We start from the raw sequence: 21,311 nt of genomic DNA on the forward strand, positions 1-21,311 counted from the left end.
AATCCTACCTGCCTACCTAGATTAGTCTGCATATTCATGTGAAGCAGGATATCTAGATGCATGTGCATATTAACCGTCAGTTCACCATTAATCCATATATAGATAGATAGATAGGTCAGTTATATGACGTATACACATCGTAGATGATGCCATTTAATTGAACTGAACCAGGTCCACTTTATCTTAGGTAACTTAGCAGTGGTCAATTCCCCATGCTATTTCATCTATCAAAAAAAACTATACGCGTATGCATCAGTCTACTGGAAATCCGCCAATATCTTATCTTTCCCCAGCCTTTTGCCCTGACACTCAGTAACCGAGAATAGCTAGATTGGAAATCTTAGATCTTGGTTTCTCCCATGCAGGTCCTCTACCTAGCTACCTAGCTGATGGGATGGATGGATCCTAATGCAGGCTAGCTAGGTGTTCTGCCGGATTTCATGCTGCTAGGCGATTCTAATTTCGACGCTGCCGGAATATGATAAGGGCTGATGTTTACTAGGCAAAAGAACAATTCAGATAAATGTGCTTAAATCATCTTCGTGGACTCAGTCACTTTTCTCGTACTACGGAGGATTTATTTTACATTGCCCCATCTATGATGCCAATAAACAGCTCGGTGGAATCCCTCCATGCATCCCGCCAGGCCAACCCCATCCATCAGACGAGAACAGATAGGAAAACTTGAGGACATGATGACATTCCACGGCCGTCGAGAAAGTAAGGGAATTCAAAAAATAGGGGGAGGAATTAACAACGCAAAGCACAAACATGTCTATACAAGAGACGGTTCCATGGCGCCAGATGACCGCATGGTGCACCAGCAAACCTCATTCAAAGAGACCAGCCGAAGAAGCTGCGTTTCGTGCTTCCAAAGACACATGCAGGAGAGTGAAGAGGTACTAAAACAGAGTGTGAAAGAGTCGTCACAGGAAAAGTAGAGTGGGCAGAAACATCCCGGTCGCGGGGGATATTCTCTGCTACCGAATCAGGTATCTAGAGGCCATCCTCTAGAAGGGCGGCGGGATGGCGTTCTGAGCCTGAGCCTCCAGCTTATCCTGCTGCTCCATCAACTCCTCTCCAGCAATCTCGAGCGAAACGGCGAGACCGAGCTTAGCTTGTTGCTGCAGGGGAGAAAGCCAGTTAGTACTGGCTCAACTTATTTGGGATGAAAACGTAGATCTCTGACTCACCTTAACCTGGTCAATCTCTCCAGCAAATGTCAGAGAGATGGGCATCGCTATCCGCTTCTCGAGCAGGCAGCTCAGCTTTCCGGTGCTGTCAATCTGGGCACGGAAGGTAGAGGCACGGAAATCGTATTTGGCACCAATGGTGGCCGTGCCGTCCCGGCGAGGACCACCCATCAGGGCAGCAGCAGCGCTAGGCGCGAACTGCAGGTTCATATCAACACCGGCCTCGACTCTCTCCGACAGCTTCTTCCAGTAGGACGCGGCAATAACACCCTGGGCCTGCAACTGTGCAGTCGCGATCCAGTCCTGACCCTTGTACTTCGCGCAGTAAGAGAAAGCAGCCTCTGGACGAGTGTTAAGACCCTGTCTCTGCCACATAGTCTCGAAACCAAGAGCGAGACTGGGGGTAATGGACTGGAGGTAGCTTCCGACGAAAATTCCCGTAAGGCCACCTTCCAGGATGGACGGGTTGAAGGCCTTGAGAGACGCGGAGAAGTCGGATCCGGTGTAGTCGTGATCGACCTGGAGGAGACCTTGTTGTGCACCGGCCATGATCTGAGCATTGGTCTTGGTGACCAGGGCGCTGTTCCAGCGGTAGTTTCCTACCGCGGCGAGGGCGCCATCACTTCCAATGTTGCCTTGCATGAAAACCTTTTGAGACGATCAATTAGCCTCAAAACATGTCCTTTCGACTGTCTCGAACCGACAAGACACCCAAGCTGGAAGTAATACAACTTACCTTGGGGCTTCCGTACATGGCAGAGAATGCGTACGGGGGCATATTGCCCTGCGATCCCATAGCAAAGGCATGGGATACACGGAACAAAGGCGCCATGCAGAAGACCTTGGTCAAATCCGCGCGGAGACCCGTAAATATGTAATTGGACAGCAGAACTTCCTTCTGCACCTCTCTGGCGATGTTATCCACCGTTCCTGGGTTGGACAGTCCGAGAGCCGCCCGGCGCTCTGAGAACGCCCTGTATGCATCTTGAATGGTGGCAGCAACCGTATTGTCCGTGAGGAAGGACAATGGCGATGAAGCGTCCGCCATGATGTGTGATTAGAGAAGATGTGATGTGTCGGTGGTGAAGGGATTGAGATCCTCGGATCGACGCGAGGACACACGCAGGAACGAGAGATTGACCAGATAGCAAGGCCAAAAAGGGAGCAGTGCGACCCTGTCTAGCTGATGGCAACGCCTGGGAAGTATTGGCCGGCCTGCTCTTAGACTGGGGGGGAGGTCGAAAAGAGCCGTGAAGGATGGGGAAGCTGGAGAGCTGCTGGCAGCAAAAAAGTTCGGTTTTCCGCAGCGACGGTCTTGCCAAGAGCCGACCTGCCTCTTTGTCGCATCTCGGCCGCTGGACTTGTTCGTCATGGCTTATTCAAGTAACTTAACTTAGTTAAACTCACTAACTGAACTAGTTCAGTTCAGTTATTGTTATTGTGCTGCTCTATTACTACCGTTAAGCCGTCTCGGGCCTTTTCGGCCCTATCTAGTTCGTTCATCGGCCACTCTCTTGCTGCTTAATTATCTATCTACCCCGAAAGCCTAGGCAGGACAATGATTTCATCGAGTACTATTATTTGACCCCAAACTTGCCTTCTCCGCGCTTCCTGACCGTGGTCTTTCTTTGTTTGTGCCTTTCTTTTTCCTTTTCAGAGGGATCGCCTCTTATTGTCCTAAAGATTCGACTTCCCTGTCGCAGTGTGGTGACGCTATTGAGATAATACCATTATCACCTACTTGGCACCTCCACACCGCCCGCCCCTCCGTTGAGGAGGTAATACTTGTGTCCAGTCAACGAGCCTTTGTGTGTTTGAGTGCTGAGTACGGTGCTGAGTGCTTAGTGCTTAGTGCTTAGTTTTTTCGTCTGTTCTGATCGGATACTTCTGTGACATTGGTTGTCAACCAGCGATTCCACCATGGATACACTCTTGTAAGCTTCCCTCAACTACCTAACGATCTCAGCGATCTTACTACACTACTTTAACTGCTAGCCGGGCACGTCTTATGTCGCGAGGTCCCAAACTCGTCACTGTGCCTGGATTCAGGCACGGCTATTTGAAGAATATGGCGTCTAACTAGTTTGATCAGGACGGCAGATGTTGTTGCGAACTCGCCTCGTTTCCGCCGGAAGTCGAGCACCTACGTGGATGCTATCCACGATCTCCCCGAAAAGGTCGAACTGGCACCGGCCCAATTATACAGTACAGAATCAGGGCGTCTCTTTCATTCTGGCCGGATTGTGATTATTACTGTCGGGTTACCGGCCAGGGGCAAAACGTTAGTCCAGAGCCCTGCCTGGTTCTAGCAACATGCTGCTGACAATGCCGGTTCTGATAGGCACATCTCCGTAGCACTCGCGCGTTATCTCCGATGGTTAGTCCCAGCGCACCCTGCCGTCCTCGATCCATCGCTCATTGCACTTTAGGTTGGGAGTGAAGACGAGGATCTTCCATCTTGGAGACTACAGACGAGCCACTATCGGTCCTGGACAAGATGTGCCGGATGATTATTTCTTCGTAAACGGTACGTGACAAGCGATCTGAGCTGATTCGCCGGATGTTGTATATCTAGCTGTTGTTATTGTGCGGACCATGCTGACGAAGAGCTACAGCTTCTGCGTCGTCCGTGCTGCTTAGACAGAAGATCGTGAAGAAGTGCAGGGAGGATATATATCATTTCCTCAATCACGAAAATGGGCAGATAGCAATATATGATGCTGTAAACCCTATAGCGGCTGGTCGCCGATCTCTGGCCAAGGAATTTGCCAAACACGACATCGAGGTAATCATCCAATCACCACTACGACTATGTAGACAGTGACCTAACTCACCCTCGCAGACGCTTTTTATAGAGTCCTGGTGTGATGACGAGCGCATCATTGAGGAAAATGTGCGAAGAGTCAAGATAGGATCACCTGACGTAAGTTTTACCGGATTCATGTGTATACATGATCGCTGAGCTTCGAGCAGTATAAAGGGTGGAACTCGGATGACGCTGTCAAACATTATCTATCTCGTATCTCGGCTAGGATCCCCCAATTTCCAGACGATGGAGGAAAAGGATCTCAATTTCATCAAGGTTAGGAAGTTAGCTTTCTACGCGTTTCTCGGACGGAGTGCTGACTGCGGCCTAGATGATAAATGCCGGCCAGAGACTAATCGTCAACAACTGCAGCTTCGGCTATCTCTCTCATCGGATCGTCTTTTACCTGCTTAATCTGCATATAAAATCAAGACACACCTATTTTGCCCGCGTATGTGAACCAACAGTTGTCTCATCGAGCGTTTTACTGACCTGCCACAGGCTGGTGTCTCAAAGGAGGCCGATTCATACAAGGCAGATGCTTCATTGTCAGAGAAGGGGGAAGACTACGCACGAAAGATGACAGAGTGCCTCCTTAAGCACAGAGGGTCAGAAAGACAAGCCATGGAGGAGCAGGGAGAGGAGAAGGCTCAACTGAAACCTCTCACGGTCTGGACCTCTACGCGCCGTAGAACTGTCGAAACCGCTAAATATCTCCACGAGAAGGGTTACAAGGTCCGTCAGCGGTCTCAGATGAGCCAACTGAACCCAGGAGTATGCGAGAAAATGTCCGAGAGGAGAATTCGGGAAGAATATCCTGATGAGGTCGCAAAACATGAGATGGACCCGTATCACCACCGATACCCCCGTGCTGAGGTAAGGTCTTGGACTTAGGTGAAGGAGTAGTCCGGTACTAACAGTTGTTATAGTCGTACCATGACCTTGCCGTCCGTCTGGAGCCAATCATCCTGGAGCTGGAACGCGAGCAGAACGACCTGCTTATAATAGCCCACGAGAGCGTACTGCGAGTTCTATATGGATATCTAATGGCATGTAATGCAGCAGATATACCATTTCTGTCGTTCCCTCGAAATGAGATCATTGAGGCAAGTTTAACGTCAACTGTGCCTGTGTACATGAAAACTGACCCCGTCATTAGATTATCCCAGCCAGTTATCAGAATGAAGCAAGAAGGATACAGATCCCTGATCTTCCCGAAGAGATCATCCCTGCTTCACCGGAAGACATAAAGATCCCTGTCCCGCCTAGTGGCGTTGCTTCTCCTATGCCTGGAGGGATCGGAAGTCCACAGGATGGGCTATCGTCACCGGCAAGTGGACTTCGGACCCCTCGGGAGCCCGAAAGGATCTCTCAGCAACAGGTGGAAGACGTTGTATAGCCATAGCGCCCAATTGGATCAAACGAATTATTCGGTAGAGCTTTGATATCATAGCATGGCCATCATGTAATGCTCATAATATATAGGAATGCAAAGGGTGACTAGTATCAGCCACCGTGCAAAGTAGACACGAACAAGATATTGTCCCCTGGTTGTAACTCATAACTCTCTTCACCTTCCAGTTCCCAGTCGGCATCATTGATAAGGACCAAGATTCCCGGTCGTCTACCCTCCATAGTTAGCCTCCCGGCGCGCAGAGGCTGTTTATGCTTCGTACTCACACGTTGTTATCCACGACGAAGAGTTCCTTCCTCTGGTCCTTCATGACATTCTTGACGAGATATTCGATGAGGTAACTAATCGTCGGCTTTTTACCATCGTCAACTGTGGCAGGTAGCGTGAGACTGTGCTTGCGTTCATTTGCGAAAAGCATCTCGAGGCCTCCACTGTGCGAAAAGCAGTCAGTCGTTATGCACTCGACTATCAGCAAAGAGGGGTCGGGAGTCAGACGTGAACTCAACAGTGATGGATATGCTTCCACCCTTAGGGTCCTGAGACCCAGGATCAGCTCCCATTTCAGGCAAAAGAGTAGACCCAAGTACTCAGATCAAGTCTGGCAGACAAAGAAGCGGCATGAGGAACTTCGCAAGACGAAAGACCTGCCACTTTGGTTGGGCGGCTTATCGATAACCTTAAATTTCTAATACCGTCTGAAACGCGAAAAAGACCTCCCCGCACCCAACTTGCACAGGCGCATTCTGAACGGTAGAGACCGCCTCATAGCTGGGATCGTGCCAGGAGACGGTCCTTGAAATCAGCATTCATGGTGTCGATTACGACTGAGTACATCAGCGCTGGTGGGAACAGGCACCCAGCCGCTGCAGACTGGGATTCTCAGTCTGGCGTGCTTGCCTTTGGCGCCGACAATAATATAGCGCTATGGAATCCTGCTGTATGACTTCCTCCAAAATAAAATATATCTCGAAGAGTTACTGATCATACTGATAAGCAAATAGGATAACACTCGCTGCGGGATCTATTCGTTACTCGTCGGGCACACTGACAAAGTCACGGCCGTCCGATTCTACACATGCTCATCGACTGGGAAGAAGCTGATACTTTCAGGTTCGGTTGACCGGACAATCCGAATATGGCAAGATGAACCCGCGTATCCATACTTTTCCTGCGTGGGCCATCTGGAAGGGCATGAAGGCTCGATCAATACTATCGCCGTGGCCGAGGGTTCGAACATTGTCGCATCCGGCGCAGCAGATGGCACAGTCAAGCTCTGGAGGATCGATGAACAGTTAAATGGGACGCTAGTGAATACGATATCTCTGAAACCACGGTATTTCTCACTGACATTGGCATTGAGAGTTTTGGAGGCCGATGTGTCTGCGAAACCGATGGTGTTGGCAGTTGCGGGAACGAGGAATACGGTACAGATCTACGTTGCGCAGGACACTTCTGGCGAGCCCGACTTCCAGCTCTGCGCTACGCTTAGCGGTCATGAAGCGTGGGTGAGGTCCCTTGCTTTCCAAAGTGATATACAGAGCAGCTCAGGGGACTTTCTACTGGCGTCTGCAAGCCAGGACAAGTACATTCGTCTCTGGAGGGTACAACGCGGAGAGGTAGCTCCTGTTGTGCCGAGAGACTCAGATGATCCTATGATTGGTGGTTTTGAACAGACGTTATCAAACAAGGCTCACACATTCGACGCTGTCGGCTCAAAGTACTCAATCACATTTGAAGCCCTCCTTTTTGGTCACGAAGATTGGATCTATACAGTCGCATGGAACCCTGACCCCAAGCAAATGCAACTTGTCTCTTCCTCTGCAGACAACTCGCTCATAATATGGGAACCGGATCCAGTCTCAGGCGTTTGGATTTCGAAGGAGAGAATGGGAGAGATAAGCGTCCAGAAGGGGTCAACATCTGCCACGGGAAGCACGGGCGGCTTCTGGATAGGTCTCTGGGCGCCGGGTAGAAAGGAAGTTGTCAGTCTGGGGAGAACAGGTAGTTGGAGGAGGTGGCAATACCTGAGTGAAGTCGATCACTGGGTGCAGACGCTAGGCATCAGCGGCCATGTACGGTCTGTGAGTGATATCGAGTGGGAACCAAAGGGTGGCTACCTTCTCTCCACTAGTTCAGACCAAACTACAAGAGTCCATGCAGAATGGAAGAGAGACGGTGCTAAATCATGGCATGAATTCTCAAGAGCCCAGATCCACGGTTATGACCTCAACTGTATCGATTCTTTGGGTCCTACACGGTTTATCTCCGGAGCCGATGAGAAGCTCCTGCGTGTCTTCAATGAACCAAAGGCAGTTGCTCAGCTGTTGAATAAGCTCTCTGGCTTTCAGCAGCTGGCTGTGGAGGAGATGCCGGATACTGCAAATATTCCCGTACTAGGCCTCTCGAACAAGGCCGCTGGAGACGAAGTCCCACTGGGCGAGGACATGAACGGCCTTAGTGATGAACAACCGTCAGCTCTTCCCGTGTCGCTTGATATGGACCATCCACCCTTTGAGGACCATCTCGCCCGTTACACACTATGGCCTGAACACGAGAAGTTGTATGGTCATGGCTATGAGATATCGGCTGTGGCAGTAAGCAATGACCGATCTATCATTGCCACTGCGTGTAAGGCGAGCTCTATTGATCACGCCGTTATCCGTCTATATGACGCAGCCGATTGGCATGAAATCAGACCTCCCCTGACAGCGCACTCTTTAACCGTCACTAGTCTGAGCTTCTCTTCTGATGACCGTTATCTCTTGAGTGTCGGCCGAGATAGACAATGGGCTGTCTTTGAAAGACACGCAGACGAGCCGTCCCGTTTTAGCCTATTGAAATCGAACCCGAAGGGTCATAGCCGAATGATCTTGGGAGCAGCATGGGCGCCTTTATCCAACCCGCCTGCCTTTGCAACTGCCGGAAGAGACAAGACAGTGAAGCTGTGGCAAATGACGGATGGAGAATTCGTTTGCAAGTCGACCATTTCAGTCAAAGATCCCGTCACTGCACTCTCATTTCTTCCAACACCGCGTGGGAATTCATTCTATCTGGCCGTTGGTGAAGACAGCGGGGCAGTTTCTCTCCATAAGGTTGCTACTGATAGCCTTGAAACAGACCAGATCACATCCTTTGACAAGCTCCTTTCGCCTTCTAGGAGTATAACTTATCTGTCATGGCGTCCTAACCCAGACAATATGGTCGATAGTGAGCAGAAGGAAGGGAGCAAGTATGAACTTGCCGTTGCAAGTGAGGACACGTCTCTGCGCATATATGCTATCTCGGATATTCCTTTCTAGAGAGTGTCACAAGAAGGGGACTCGCAAAAGTTGTTTTGCATTTCACGGTCGTACGGCGTCTTGCTGAGACACCTATATCTATCTATCTTATTACCATTAGTTCTAGTTGAATAGATTATATGGGTATTGTTGAATATAGCGTAATTGAACCATGCGATTTAGATCATTTGACTTTCTCATTTCCGTATCCTCCTTTTCCTTCAAGGGACTCGTACGTCTTCCCTTGTCCCGGTCGCCCGTTTCGCGGCCCTCTGTGCGCCAGGTCCTCTTTGAGCCATTGAAGGACCAATTCTCCGAGTTGGCTATTCTCAGCTGCCTTTTGCGGAACTTCGACATTGAAACTTTCTATCGGACCCCGTTGCTTCACTTGACCAAGGTGCATGTGGACCAGATGAGTCGGCCACTGCGCCAGGTTATCTAGAATGTGTGTCGCGTAGACAATAGTGCAAGGTCTCGTCTCTGTCTCGCGCTTCAAGAAAGACAGGAAATTGCTGCGGGATAGCAGATCCAGGTCGACTGTGATCTCATCGAGGAGAAGAACCTGCCATGGCCGGAGCAAACCCATGGCCAGCTGGACACGCCGCCGCTCACCGTCTGAAACGGCATGCATTCTCCAGGTCAAGTCAATGTCGAGGATGTCGATCAGCTCATCTCTTCGTTCTGGGTAGGCGTTTCCTCCTACCGACGCGAGGAGCGTCGGGACGTCGATATCAGTTCTCACGATGCTGTTAAGAACCCACTCGACTCCCAGATAAGTCACCCCCTCAAGACCATCTTGGAAAGGGTCAACGCCTCCCACAGAGACGGTACCGTGAGGAGCAAGACGCTTCCCCGCCAGGAGACGAAGAAGCGTCGTCTTTCCAGCTCCGTTTGCTGCCTCAGCATGTCAGCATATTTCTACGGATGCAGGGATTCCGCTGGGAGGTGGTCAATTAATGTCCATACCGCCAATGAGAAGAGTCCTACTACCGCCTGGAAGATTCAGACTGACGTTTTGAAGGCCCGGAGATCCATCCTGGAAGTTGTAGGAGAGTCCTTTGACTTCAATGGACGGCGCTTCAGCGTTGTGCTTGTTGGTCTCACCCATGACGCGATTCTGCTTCTTGGTGATATTTTTCTTTCGATTATATATAAGCAATGCCCAAGCGCAATATTAGCCTTCAAAGATCTATAGGACCAAACGAGTCACTAGCCCAGCTTAAATTGTTGTCGTATTTATCATCGGGACCGCGATAACATCGCTGCCGAGGCCGATGAGGTAATGACGGGAAAGTTACATCTAAAATTGTTCCATTCCCCGCCTACAATAATAATACTCGAATATCTTCCATGTCGTATCGCATTAACTTCGACATGCGAGGAAGAGCAAGATGATGACTTGGAGATTGCAGCTCCGTCATTATGCTCAGTCTGCTTCGACTTTTACCTGCATCGAGACCGGCTGTCATGGCCCCCCTCATCACCGTCGTCGGTGCCACTGGCACCGGCAAGTCTAAGGCATGTAGCTCGATATTCCTCGTTCTGGTATTGAGACATTGTTCTAACTGCTGTAGATAGCTTGCTGTAGATCTAGCGACCCGTTTCAACGGTGAAATCATCAATGGCGACGCAATGCAGATGTATCGTGGTCTGCCGATCATCACGAACCAGATTCCTGTCGAAGAGAGAAACGGCATTCCACACCACCTGATCAGCTGTATAGGGCTGGAGGAGGAACCTTGGCGGGTTGGCACATTTAGGAAGGAGAGCCTTCGACTTATCAAGGAGATACAGTCGAGAGGCAAGCTTCCCATTCTCGTCGGCGGGACACATTACTACACCCAGTCGGTGCTCTTCAATGATGCGCTCGTTGGGAACGGATCAGGCGATGAGGATTTTGTTTCCGAAAAGGAATACACCTCGGCCTCCCAGGCATGGCCGATCCTTGATGCTCCTGCGGAGGTAATGCTGGAGAAACTGAGGGAGGTAGATCCCGTCATGGCAGAGCGATGGCATCCGAACGAAACACGCAAAATCCGTCGGTCACTCGAGATATATTTTCAAACAGGCAAGCCAGCCTCGGAGATTTACGCGGAGCAGAAGCGTCAAAGACAAGCCTCGTTGCTTGCTGGGAATGAAATTGCAGGGATTGGTGGGGAAGACAGGCTCGACGCTCAGCTCAGCGCCGCCGGACAGATGCGATACGACACTCTGATATTCTGGGTTCATTCAGATAGGGAGAAACTGCGGCCTCGACTGGATGCGAGAGTTGATTCGATGATCGAAAACGGGTTGATGTCGGAAGCTCAGACCATGTCCGATTATCTTCAAGAGAAGGCATCGCAAGGCATTGCTGTCGACAAAACACGAGGAGTATGGGTCTCAATTGGTTTTAAGGAACTGCAGCCTTACTTCGATGCTCTGCTTGAGGGAACTATGAGTGAGCAGGAGCTTGATTCCCTCAAAAGAACTTGCATTGATTCTGTCAAATCGAGCACACGCCAGTATGCCGTCTCCCAGATCAAGTGGATCCGAAACAAATTATGGAACGCCCTCGCGGAAGCAGGAATGTCACATAGGCTCTATGTACTCGACGCTAGCGACGTGGATAACTGGAGGAAATGCGTCACTGAGCCCTCGGAAAAAGTCACAATGTCATTCCTTGGTCATGAACGCTGTCCCGATCCCAAGTCGCTCTCAGAATTGGCGAGAGCCACACTGAGCGCGAAAGAGCAAGCATCAACGCCGGTTGAAGTCACAATGAAATGCATGACGTGCGAGGTGTGCCAGAAGACGATGATAAACGAAGAGCAATGGAATGTACATATCCAGGGACATGCTCATAGGAGAGCTCTCAAATACGCTGCCAGGAGAGCTCAGAAGGAAGAGTATTTCAAACAGCGAGAATTGATCAAGGAAAATGGAGTCAAGGCAGAAGAGTAAGGCACTGGATGTTTCCTTCCTCTTTTATCATCCTGCCGCGTGAGACTCTGAAATACACCTCGTGGCCACTATTGATATTGTCTATAGTCTTTTTTGCACCATAAAATTCTCAACATTGAAAACTATAATATAATAATAGCAGAGATACTTCTATTTATGTCAAATAGTCACTGCTTGCTCCGATTCAATATTTGACTATACTTTCTGTGTCCTCCCTGTGATTAGAACATACGTGATTACTGGATTCTATTATCTAATTGTATCATAGTTGGGGTAATCCGCAATGCTAAGAGATACATCGATTCGGAGTTGTCTTGGATGCCGAAGGGCGAACTTTATAATCCAGTACGATCGTCGTCCCGATGGTACTAGCCGAGGGATATCTGGTTGATATTGAAGACAACTGGCATCCTTGTTTACATGCCTCTTGACAAACAGCAATATGAAGCTGAGCCCTTGCCCTCGTCTTAGAACGATTTGAGTAACTGAAGCTATAAATAATTGTCTCCCGGAACATGGTGATGCGAAAATGCGACATTAAAAGATTAGAAAATGATGAAAACCCCATTTCTAGTTTCTGTTATATCCTTTTTTGGGGTCCACATCGACAACGAGAGACAATATGATGCTAAAGTATGTCTCTAAATAAGATATCCTGGAATAGATCCATTGGTGACGGGATCTCGTCACCCTCTAAAGAAACCATGCATGGACCGGGCTCATTATCGTTCGGAATACAATCATGAGAAGATACCTTAAATGACCCTAGGGGCTGGATACTTGCCCCAAGCACGTCTGGTGTGTTAGGCTCGCAGCAGCCGTGAATTACAGATGCCCGCTCCATAAGCCGGGAAATAGGCTTCAATATCATGACGCCTTTTTGGAAGTCCTTCTGTGACCACCGGCGTATGGCTCTGTCCACTACACTCCATGCTCGATGGGCCTCTGGAGAGCATTGTCGATCACATAGCTCAGCCAGGATGAAGGCCGCAGCATGCCACTGCATATAGGCCTCGAAGAACCAAGACCATTTCACGGTCCTGTCATCGGTTTCGAGAAGATAAGCCAACTCTACCACTTCAATGGCTGTCTGGAACATCTGTTCTCGTACGGAGGAATCGAGAGGGATTTCGTTGGAGATCCATTGGGAAAAATGAGCAACCAACCATGAGCGCGCGAAAACCATCCGGACGACGGTGTCTGTTACCCACTGAATTGGTACTGATAGTTCGCAGAAGCGGAGATACTTTTCCTGCAAATGGACTTGGATCTTTGCCAATTCGTATATATGCTCCTCTAATGCTAGCATGACGGGCCCCTTGGCGGATGTGACATGCGGCAGGCGGCAATGGGCGACAGTCATCTCACATCGTAGTAGGCAAAATGTCATCTCCGTAAATCCATTGTGCTCCTCTGGCATTTCCATAGTCTCAGGTGATAGATCCGAGTCATTGATATTCAATGGTAACTTGGTATCGTAGCTACCTTCTTTGATCTGACTTCCGATGGCATGATACTCAGCCGTCTGCCAATCCAGTAAGTAGATGTGCCACCAGAGTCGCCGACGTATTTCTGTTTCGAAGGGGTTCAACCCAAAAGCACTCCCGTCACGATGCAACCCGAGCCCCTGAGCCATCCGATATATTGCAGCAGTCATGGTCCATACAAATTCGGCATCTCCTGGTTGGCGAAGACATGTCAAAAAGAGGACAGATGCCTGTAACAGAGGCAGGTTACGGGATTGAAGAAAGCCAGCCCTCGCCAATGCTTGCTGAGTGGCAAAGCGATAGCGTTGAAGGGCTGACTGGTGATCTTCGCCCAAGGAACGCTGACGTTCTTCGGGACCCATGCTGGCAACTGAGGCGAAATAGACTGCAAAAATAACCGCTTCAGAAGTCCTGTCTAGGATGTCAGGCTTAGTGGACGCCTTGCGTATGAGCGTCTCAAGAGTAGGCTTGTGGAAGATCATAATCACCGGCGCCACATTCTGTTGGTAGATCTCCCATAGGAGCTGACTTTGTGCTATGCTAGGATGGAAATCGCAAAGAGAGTCTGCGAAGCACGAATAGCCAAAGAGGAAAAAAGTATCATTATGCATATACTCTTTTCCCAAATCACCACATTCATCAGAGTCTTCCGAACGGTTGTTGGGTGATCCAACGAGATCCTGAAGCTCTTTGATCTTTCCACCAAGAAGGGCAACCGTGTTAGCCACAGAGACTAAAAAAAAATAGACTAAATGTTCCCGTGTATGGTGCAAGTTTATAATCACTCACCTGATCGCCCAGGCTAACTAATGCTTCATGGGTGATATACCGACTGAACTTTCTGTCCACAACCAGCCTCCCCTTTTCGTTCTCCGAGGGACCGACCGAGCACCGTCGATAATGTTCCTGGGGTTGATGCGTCCCAATTGGACGCTCCTTTTTCTTAGGAGACTCTTCTGCAGCGGAAGGACCTATTGCAGAAGCGTCTCTTTGGAGGAGCTGGGTTTGTGCAACATTTAGCTCCCCCGTAAGCCCTTTGATCTTCTCCTCTAACTTGTCCAAGCGGGCCACAAGCTCGGCCTTCAAGGGTCTTTTCTTTCTCCGAGGCGCACGACCTGGGCCGGGGAAGACACAATCCGTTTTGGACTTAACACAATTAGTACATGGCTGGCTTCTGCTACATCGGACCTTCCTCCGGTTGCACATCTGACAACTACGCGAGTACATTTGTCCATTGGCACTAGGCCCTGACTGAGGACTCTTTCTGAACTGTATATCGGCCATTTCTCAAGAGGCCAGCGCGACGAATATGCAACTTGGTCAGGAAATCAGGTCAACACCATAGAGGGTCTATTGTTTCGGAGAGGAGATGGGAGGAGTACTGTATGCACAGTCAAAAACATAGATCACAGAAAAGGAAGTCTAAATACCAGCCAGAAAGGCGAAGAACTATGCCCTTCCACGATAATCATTCTCTCAATAATACGAAAGCTAAGATAAAACTGCTAGGTGTGTCTATACAAAAGCCTCATACTGTCCGAGATCCCTCGGTGTCAAAATAAAGCCCGAGATAGAGTCTCTTTAGTCATCATCGCGGGGTGGGGCCCGACCAGTTTCAACTCGTCCTGTTATATCGACCATGTGGGCTTATATACAGCAGTTCATGTGTCACTATGACCGTACCTTACCCATGTATAGTGTGAAGTCCTTCTCCTGTTAAGGTTTCTTGGAGAATAATCTAACTGGATGGAAGCTGTTCGGGACTCGAATAGAGTCCGAAAGCCCGAGATGATGTAACGAGCAGCAAGTCTGATCAGCAATCTACCTATACTAACTAGTAAAGATGGAAGTAACTATATGGTTTCTCTTTTTCATATTTCGCAGCTATAAGTCAACATATATACGTACATGAAAGAAAGTGAACATCCTCAGCTCGCATACCCATACTATACATCTGTGACATCATCTTGTCAAGATCCTTACCAAGAACGCAGATATCCCGAACAGACTATCACCAATCTTAAAAAAGATCTTTGACCATGACCGCAGTTCTAATCACAGGCGCAACAGGCAAACAAGGAGGGTCTGTCATTAAGAATCTCGTCGCCCGCAATGCTCCCTTTGAGATCTTGGCTTTGACGCGAAATTCCGCATCCCCATCGTCTCAGCGACTCGCCAAGCTGTCTTCCAGGATCATATTAATCGAAGGGAACTTAGACAATCCCGCGGAGATCTTCCAAAGTGCTCGTCTCTTGACCACATCTCGTATATGGGGAGTTTTCAGCGTCCTGGTTAGTACCGACTGCTTCATGCTGATACTGGAGAACCACAGAGTAACCAGATGAACCACAGGTGGCAATTGGCAACACTTCCAACGAAGAACAGCAAGGAAAGGGTCTCATTGACGAGTCCCTCAGACAAGGTGTCCAGTTCTTCATATATAGCTCTGTCGACCGCGGTGGTGAAGAAGCCTCGTTCAATAATCCGACCAATGTCCCGCACTTTATCCACAAGCATAACATCGAGCACCATCTTGTGGATAGGGCCGAGGATAGCAACATGGACTGGACAATTTTACGCCCAACGGCGTTCTTTGACAATTTAGTTCCAGGATTTTACGGTAAGGCGTTTGCAACCAGCTGGCAGGTCTCTTTGAAGGACAAGCCCCTCCAGCTAGTCGCGACTAGTGATATTGGATATTTTGGCGCAGACGCCTTCCTCAAACCGGAAGAATACAAGGGGAAAGGCGTCTCGTTGGCTGGCGATGAATTGACTTATGACGAGATGGCTCATATCTTCCAGGAGAAGACTGGACAACCTGTGCCCACGACCTTCCGCTTTTTGTGTTCTATTTTCCTGGCTTCGATGAAGGATTTTGGCTATATGTTCAAGTGGTTCCACGATGAAGGCTACAAGGCCAACATTCCCAAACTCAGAGAGACATATCCGGAATTGAAAGACTTTGGATCCTGGCTTGAGAAGGAAAGCCAGTTTATGAAGCGCTAGGAGGGAACAAGGCGTACGCATTTTGTGTCCGTATCAGTGTTTTATTACTAGGAAGGCTAATGAGCAGCGTATCATTATTAATGGATGAAATATATATTGGATAAATACACATAGCTTACAGATTAGTTGATTGCCCTTGATTGTGCCAGGTTGACAGTGAGCAGCAGCTTGCTATATATAACCCGCCGTGCCAGCAATGATCTAGGAGGGCCCAAAGAGGTCGGGCCACGTCCTCTGGAGAAACATGTCCACGCAAATGTTACCCATGCGTCGGAAACGGCGTATCGTCTTGCGGTAATAGGCTTCGAGCCCATTCAAGAGAAGATACGCAAGGCGATCTTCCTCAATACGCATGTCGCGTGGCGCATGGCGCTGAACTGTGCCACGTTCTGTCCTGATAGACCTTAGGACTCCATGGCTAAGGAAAAGAGAGTTATGATGAATGCTGAAGGCGTCATAGACCCGGGGTCAGCAACTAAGAGCCTGGCATCTCCGTACGCCACGCCATGAAGGCAGGAGAAATGATATCGCCATGCCCGCCTTCTTCAACTTTGAACAGTTCGATAACCGGAGACTTTTCACGCTTTCGAATTCTCCACAGGCCTTGCCCTTGAACTTTCATCTTAAGCCCTGCAGTAACACATGAGTTTTCGGTTGTTTTCGGTTAATTCGACCTGAAGGTATTGTAGGTGTTACTCACATTCTAGGAACCCAGCAGTAAAATTGATGCATATGTTTCCATCCCATGTACCTTTCCCAACCCGCTTCACTTTTCCGGGTATCGCGTGAGTCTCGAGCTCTTCCAAACGCTGCAAAATGCCATCCTGGTTACGGAATCCGACAATAATCTTCGGGACACCGAGCAAGAACGACTGAGCCCAGAATTTGAGCAATTTTCGCTCGTACTTGAGCATGTCTCGATCATTTCTTATCTCGGCCGATGTCTTCAATTCCACCCAATTGATCGGATCTTCCTTTCTTTCAGGTTTGCAATCCCACACTGATAACAGATTAGTGGCTGCTATATTACCCTTCTTCGAGTTCCGGAGATCACATACCAGCATCGACCTCGCCTCCGATGATCATCTTTGCTTTCCCTATCCCAGTACGGACAACGGAACAATATTGGGCCTTATTATTCACGATCTGATCGGCGCGGCCTTCGATTTCCTCTCGAGGTGTGGGGTCCCATGGTTTGGAGAGTACCGATAAGGTCTCGAATTTGTAGCCTGGAAAGGATTGTTAGTATTCCATTTTGATCTATGCGAAATGAAGCTACACACCCCAGAAAGACATCATGTCTTGCGACGGCATTCCTGGGGGCATCCTCTGGTTCCGCTGTGCTCGCTTCTGTTCGTTTTTATACGCGTTGTTTTCTTCAATGAAGCTGGATCAATCAGCGAAACAAGGTCTTCGATATCTTTGTCGGACTTACGTACATTGTACCCTTCGCGAAGATTAATGTTAGGGCAGAATTCTTGGACCGCTGCTATATGCGATGTCACTCACTTGGAAATTCGTCACATTCATTTCGAACCTGGGACATATCAATAATCGGTACCCTTAAATATCGATTGTAAGAGACGCACCCATTCATAATATCGAAAGGAGCGGTCATGATCTGTCCACCACCATTAGTCTGAGTTGGTGATCCCTTGATGCTGTTGTATTTCCCCTACCTTTGTCATCATGCCTCTCCAGGTTATGACATCGGCCTCACATTTCGACCCCGTACTCTTTTCATGCGCCATTATTGTTTCCAAGAGGGCATCCAAGTGTTCGTCTCCAGAGTCGTCTAGCTGCTGGAACGTATCGAAACCACGACTCAAGTCTGCAGGCAGATCCGGAGGGTAATAATAGCGGAGGGAGGAGTCGTCGAGATGGAAGCGATGCTCATCATCATAGGAAAAGCAAGCGATCTCCTATCGATACATTAGCATTTCTACGACAGCGAGAGAAGTATGCAAAGAAGAATGAACGGCTTACCCTGGGACGTCTTATGGTCGCATCGGAGCCCTGGAACCGCTCCAGCGGGAAAATATCAAAAGCCTGAGAGTTCATATTTTTTTTAATGAATGGAAACCTCTGCACAGGAAGGAGGAGATGAGGAATTGCAAGAGCAAGATCGCATATGTCGAGAATGCGCTTAGATGAGAGTCGCGTCGCAGTTGTCTCCGACTCTTATGTCGGACATGCAAACCGCAAGCGATTACCCGTAGGAGCAGGATATGATAAATCAACGTTCAATGATCGTTTATGTAGACTGTCGCAGTTCCATGTACAAAAGCAGAATGAGTGATAGGTTCGCCATGGTAGCTTGATGCCTAGATAAACGGGAGATTGTCATTCTCCGCGGGTTCCATCGATTCCATCGTCCCCACGACTTCAGAGCTCCCGCCAAGTCCCACCGTGGGCAGCAACTTCCAGCTCCAGCATCGTCTACAACTTCCACTCACTTTTCGCACCTTGACGGACAAGCAAGCGCATCTTTCAAGGTAGAGTACCCTCCGGAAAGCAACATCTGGAGACGACAAGTGCGTTACAGCCTGCTAATCGTGAAAGCGTGCAGTCGCGGGGCACCGCAACTCAGACATGACTTCGAAAATCGAGAAGACGATTGCGCGACAGCAGGAAAAGTACTATTCCACCGATCTTAGCTGCTTACTTTCGCTGCACAGAGCTGACCTGGGTATTGCTTTCCTCTAGAATTGCCTCGGGCGCTTACTATGAAGCGCACCAGCAGCTCCGTGTCATCGCCGCACGTTACGTCAAACAATCCAACTACGATGCTGCCGCCGACATTTTGGCCGGAGGCGCGATAGCCCTGCTCAAAGCTGGTTCCCAGCAGGGTGCTTCCGCCAGTGGTGGTGACCTGGCTATTATGCTGCTCGTGGAAGTTTATAACAAGGCGGGTTGGGAGATCGAGGACAACGGTGAGAGTGCGCGCAGGAAAAGTAAGTCCTAATATGGCCCCGACCTTGTCTGTGCCTGAATCATGCTTCGTGTGGTTCAATAAGGATATTGCAATGCAATACAGCAGCCTTTCTATGGTAGAAATAAGCTTGCTTTCGTTGCTAACAGGAGCTGTTTCAACAGAGCGACTAATTGAGATCCTGCGCGAATTCCCGCCGGAGGAACCTACGAGAAAGAGATACATTCAGGAGATGATTAGCTGGAGCAGCAAGTTCGGTCCTATTGAGCGAGGAGATCCAGAGCTACATCATGCTGCTGGATCGGTTTATGCTGAAGGTAGGGCGAGGTGTCCCCTTCTCCGTCAGATTGCAGGATGGGCCTATCTGACAATTTAGAAAACGAACCATACGACGCAGAGAAGCATCTGATCCTCGGTACACCAGAGTCGGCGGAAACCCTTGCGAGACTCGAGTATGAGTGGTATACAAATGATGACGCGCATACCGCGGCCATCTACGCCTCTCGGGCAGTCTTCCCCTATCTCCTGACCGGAAATATCCGCAGCGCGAACAAGGCCTTTTTGATCTTCACGTCGCGGCTTTCGTCGTCCAACCCGTCCCTCGGAGCGCAGGCAGTGAGCAGTGCCAGTTCCGACATGAGAGTCTATCCTTCGCTCCCACTCTTAAACTTCATCAGCCTCCTTCTCCTTGCCATCCAACGCGGAACCCCGGAACTATTCAGACAGCTCACTACGCATTATGCGTCTCATATCCAAGAGGTGGGCATTTGGGATGACTTCTTGGCACAGTTTGGTGAGATGTACTTCGGTATAAGGGTTCCACGGCAAGGCAACCCGCTGCTGGACATGATGGGCAGTATGCTCTTCGGCGGACAGGGAGGTGGCAGCTCAAGACCCGGACAAGGAAGAGGATCGTCAAAGAAAGTGGAAGCAGCACCGCCAACAATGGAGCTCGATTGATCGTCCGGGAATAGCGGAATGGGCGAAGACATGCGGAGGAGTAGGTTCGAGATGACTGGCCATTTAGCACAATCATCGGCACAACGCTTCAGGTCATATTGGCGCCAGATCTTGTCGATAGTAGGGACCGAGATACTTATATTTGTCTCTCATCTTCTGGCTCATACATCCAATTGTCGTCGTCCAGAGCCGCGACCTTGTTCCGGAGACTCTGATGGATGAGATTGAGAATTTCTGTTCATAATTAGCTGGGCCATTATTGTAGATCGAATGAGAATACAGTAACTCACCGGCAGGTTCACCGCTGATCTGCCGGCTCCGATTTCGATACATCATTTCGACCAGACTGGCTTCAATCTCTAGCAGGGGGAAATCTTAGTAACTATTCAAGCTCGCGCAGACCATATGCGACATACTTTCTTTCTCCCGGCCGCTGATATCCGCATCGCCAACTGAGCTGACGCCAGTGCCACCGGACCCTCCACTAGGTCTCCCTTCTTCCACTCCCTCCATTGGGACTTCGTCGCCGTCCTCGCCGGTCATCGTCGGCGAGAGGACGGGTATATCAAGTCTGTAGCCACCGTTCTTGTCCTTGACCACGATGTCTCCATTGTCCACAGGCCCTGCACCCAAAGAAGACGATCCTGCCAATTCGACCGTCGAAGCTGTTCTTGTCACATGTGGCCTTCCGGTGACCTCGTGCCCTTCTTCTATCGGTGGAGCTGACGCCGTAGACGCTGGTCGTCGACTGAGATGATGGTGGAAAAGGTTTCGACGAACAGAGGTCGGGCCCATCTTGGACTTCGCCGAATGTTGAATCGGAGCTGGAGCGCGCGGCACTACTGCTTCTGGAGGTGGATTGAAAGTAGTATTATGCGCCGCAACCGTCGTCGCCGTCGAGGTGCTGCTCACTGAATGGGCACGCGCCGTGTGATGATATCGCGAGGTCATCGTCTGCCTCGTGGGCATGAAGTGGGCCGAATGGTTCTCAAAATGGATAGGCGGAAATGGGGAGGAATGCAATGCAGTAAGGTAAAGAGTGCGAGACTAGAACATAGGTAATGATAAGAATACAGCGCGCAGATCCCGTCCCATCTTGACGGAATGGAAGTGCTGAGGAGACGGTTGATGTGTTTTCGGGGTCGATGGCCTAGTAAGTACTTAAGTAGTATGTGTTCTTGCAGATGCGGATCGGTGTTAATACTACTAAGTAGGGCCCGGCCATAGTATTGATCAGAACTGCCCCTCCAAGCTCTAATATGCGGGTAGTTTTTGGATTAATTGGTCTATGA

At 49.5% G+C, this 21,311-nt stretch overlaps 9 protein-coding genes across 9 annotated transcripts; 4 read left to right on the top strand and 5 right to left on the bottom strand.

Moving 5' to 3' along the window:
- Positions 1-527: 527 nt before the first annotated feature.
- C8Q69DRAFT_421631 (mitochondrial import receptor subunit tom-40) lies at positions 528-2,533 on the bottom strand. The gene is made up of 3 exons (XM_028628395.1): positions 1,930-2,533; positions 1,194-1,841; positions 528-1,124 (listed from the first exon to the last, which is right to left on the bottom strand). Exons 1-3 carry the CDS (start codon positions 2,239-2,241, stop codon positions 1,011-1,013), a joined length of 1,074 nt encoding a protein of 357 aa, XP_028482458.1. The 5' UTR covers positions 2,242-2,533; the 3' UTR covers positions 528-1,010.
- Positions 2,534-3,113: 580 nt separating this feature from the next.
- C8Q69DRAFT_488033 (6-phosphofructo-2-kinase-domain-containing protein) lies at positions 3,114-8,712 on the top strand (the record flags this gene model as incomplete). Its single annotated transcript, XM_028632028.1, has 12 exons — positions 3,114-3,127; positions 3,286-3,495; positions 3,535-3,570; positions 3,623-3,720; positions 3,809-3,978; positions 4,036-4,116; positions 4,331-4,450; positions 4,501-4,875; positions 4,929-5,105; positions 5,159-5,380; positions 6,168-6,350; positions 6,415-8,712. 12 exons carry the CDS (start codon positions 3,114-3,116, stop codon positions 8,710-8,712), a joined length of 3,984 nt encoding a protein of 1,327 aa, XP_028482459.1.
- A 163-nt stretch (positions 8,713-8,875) lies between these two features.
- Positions 8,876-10,020, bottom strand: C8Q69DRAFT_530014 (putative ABC transporter; the record flags this gene model as incomplete). The annotated part of the gene is made up of 2 exons (XM_028633715.1): positions 9,658-10,020; positions 8,876-9,585 (listed from the first exon to the last, which is right to left on the bottom strand). The coding sequence occupies exons 1-2, from the start codon at positions 9,797-9,799 to the stop codon at positions 8,876-8,878; spliced, it is 852 nt and encodes a 283-aa protein (XP_028482460.1). The 5' UTR covers positions 9,800-10,020.
- Positions 10,021-10,158: 138 nt separating this feature from the next.
- Positions 10,159-11,634, top strand: C8Q69DRAFT_488036 (IPP transferase-domain-containing protein; the record flags this gene model as incomplete). The annotated part of the gene is made up of 2 exons (XM_028632029.1): positions 10,159-10,209; positions 10,270-11,634. 2 exons carry the CDS (start codon positions 10,159-10,161, stop codon positions 11,632-11,634), a joined length of 1,416 nt encoding a protein of 471 aa, XP_028482461.1.
- A 314-nt stretch (positions 11,635-11,948) lies between these two features.
- On the bottom strand, positions 11,949-14,734 carry C8Q69DRAFT_72052 (C6 transcription factor). The gene is made up of 2 exons (XM_028633956.1): positions 13,911-14,734; positions 11,949-13,816 (listed from the first exon to the last, which is right to left on the bottom strand). The coding sequence occupies exons 1-2, from the start codon at positions 14,403-14,405 to the stop codon at positions 12,263-12,265; spliced, it is 2,049 nt and encodes a 682-aa protein (XP_028482462.1). The 5' UTR covers positions 14,406-14,734; the 3' UTR covers positions 11,949-12,262.
- A 41-nt stretch (positions 14,735-14,775) lies between these two features.
- C8Q69DRAFT_476472 (nucleoside-diphosphate-sugar epimerase family protein) lies at positions 14,776-16,174 on the top strand. The gene is made up of 2 exons (XM_028631260.1): positions 14,776-15,412; positions 15,474-16,174. Exons 1-2 carry the CDS (start codon positions 15,161-15,163, stop codon positions 16,125-16,127), a joined length of 906 nt encoding a protein of 301 aa, XP_028482463.1. The 5' UTR covers positions 14,776-15,160; the 3' UTR covers positions 16,128-16,174.
- A 154-nt stretch (positions 16,175-16,328) lies between these two features.
- Positions 16,329-18,486, bottom strand: C8Q69DRAFT_530017 (RAI1 like PD-XK nuclease-domain-containing protein; the record flags this gene model as incomplete). Its single annotated transcript, XM_028633716.1, has 10 exons — positions 18,114-18,486; positions 17,807-18,049; positions 17,717-17,748; positions 17,637-17,664; positions 17,567-17,574; positions 17,411-17,514; positions 17,186-17,356; positions 16,828-17,127; positions 16,626-16,757; positions 16,329-16,516 (listed from the first exon to the last, which is right to left on the bottom strand). Exons 1-10 carry the CDS (start codon positions 18,186-18,188, stop codon positions 16,329-16,331), a joined length of 1,281 nt encoding a protein of 426 aa, XP_028482464.1. The 5' UTR covers positions 18,189-18,486.
- A 50-nt stretch (positions 18,487-18,536) lies between these two features.
- On the top strand, positions 18,537-20,207 carry C8Q69DRAFT_72230 (hypothetical protein). The gene is made up of 5 exons (XM_028633958.1): positions 18,537-18,622; positions 18,697-18,763; positions 18,834-19,081; positions 19,224-19,376; positions 19,436-20,207. The coding sequence occupies exons 2-5, from the start codon at positions 18,720-18,722 to the stop codon at positions 20,017-20,019; spliced, it is 1,029 nt and encodes a 342-aa protein (XP_028482465.1). The 5' UTR covers positions 18,537-18,622; positions 18,697-18,719; the 3' UTR covers positions 20,020-20,207.
- On the bottom strand, positions 20,088-21,212 carry C8Q69DRAFT_72150 (hypothetical protein). Its single transcript, XM_028633957.1, has 3 exons — positions 20,436-21,212; positions 20,310-20,378; positions 20,088-20,253 (listed from the first exon to the last, which is right to left on the bottom strand). Exons 1-3 carry the CDS (start codon positions 20,986-20,988, stop codon positions 20,156-20,158), a joined length of 720 nt encoding a protein of 239 aa, XP_028482466.1. The 5' UTR covers positions 20,989-21,212; the 3' UTR covers positions 20,088-20,155.
- Positions 21,213-21,311: the final 99 nt, after the last annotated feature.

Source organism: Paecilomyces variotii, assembly GCF_004022145.1.
Source record: "Paecilomyces variotii strain CBS 101075 chromosome Unknown C8Q69scaffold_11, whole genome shotgun sequence".
Lineage (NCBI taxonomy): Eukaryota > Fungi > Ascomycota > Eurotiomycetes > Eurotiales > Thermoascaceae > Paecilomyces > Paecilomyces variotii.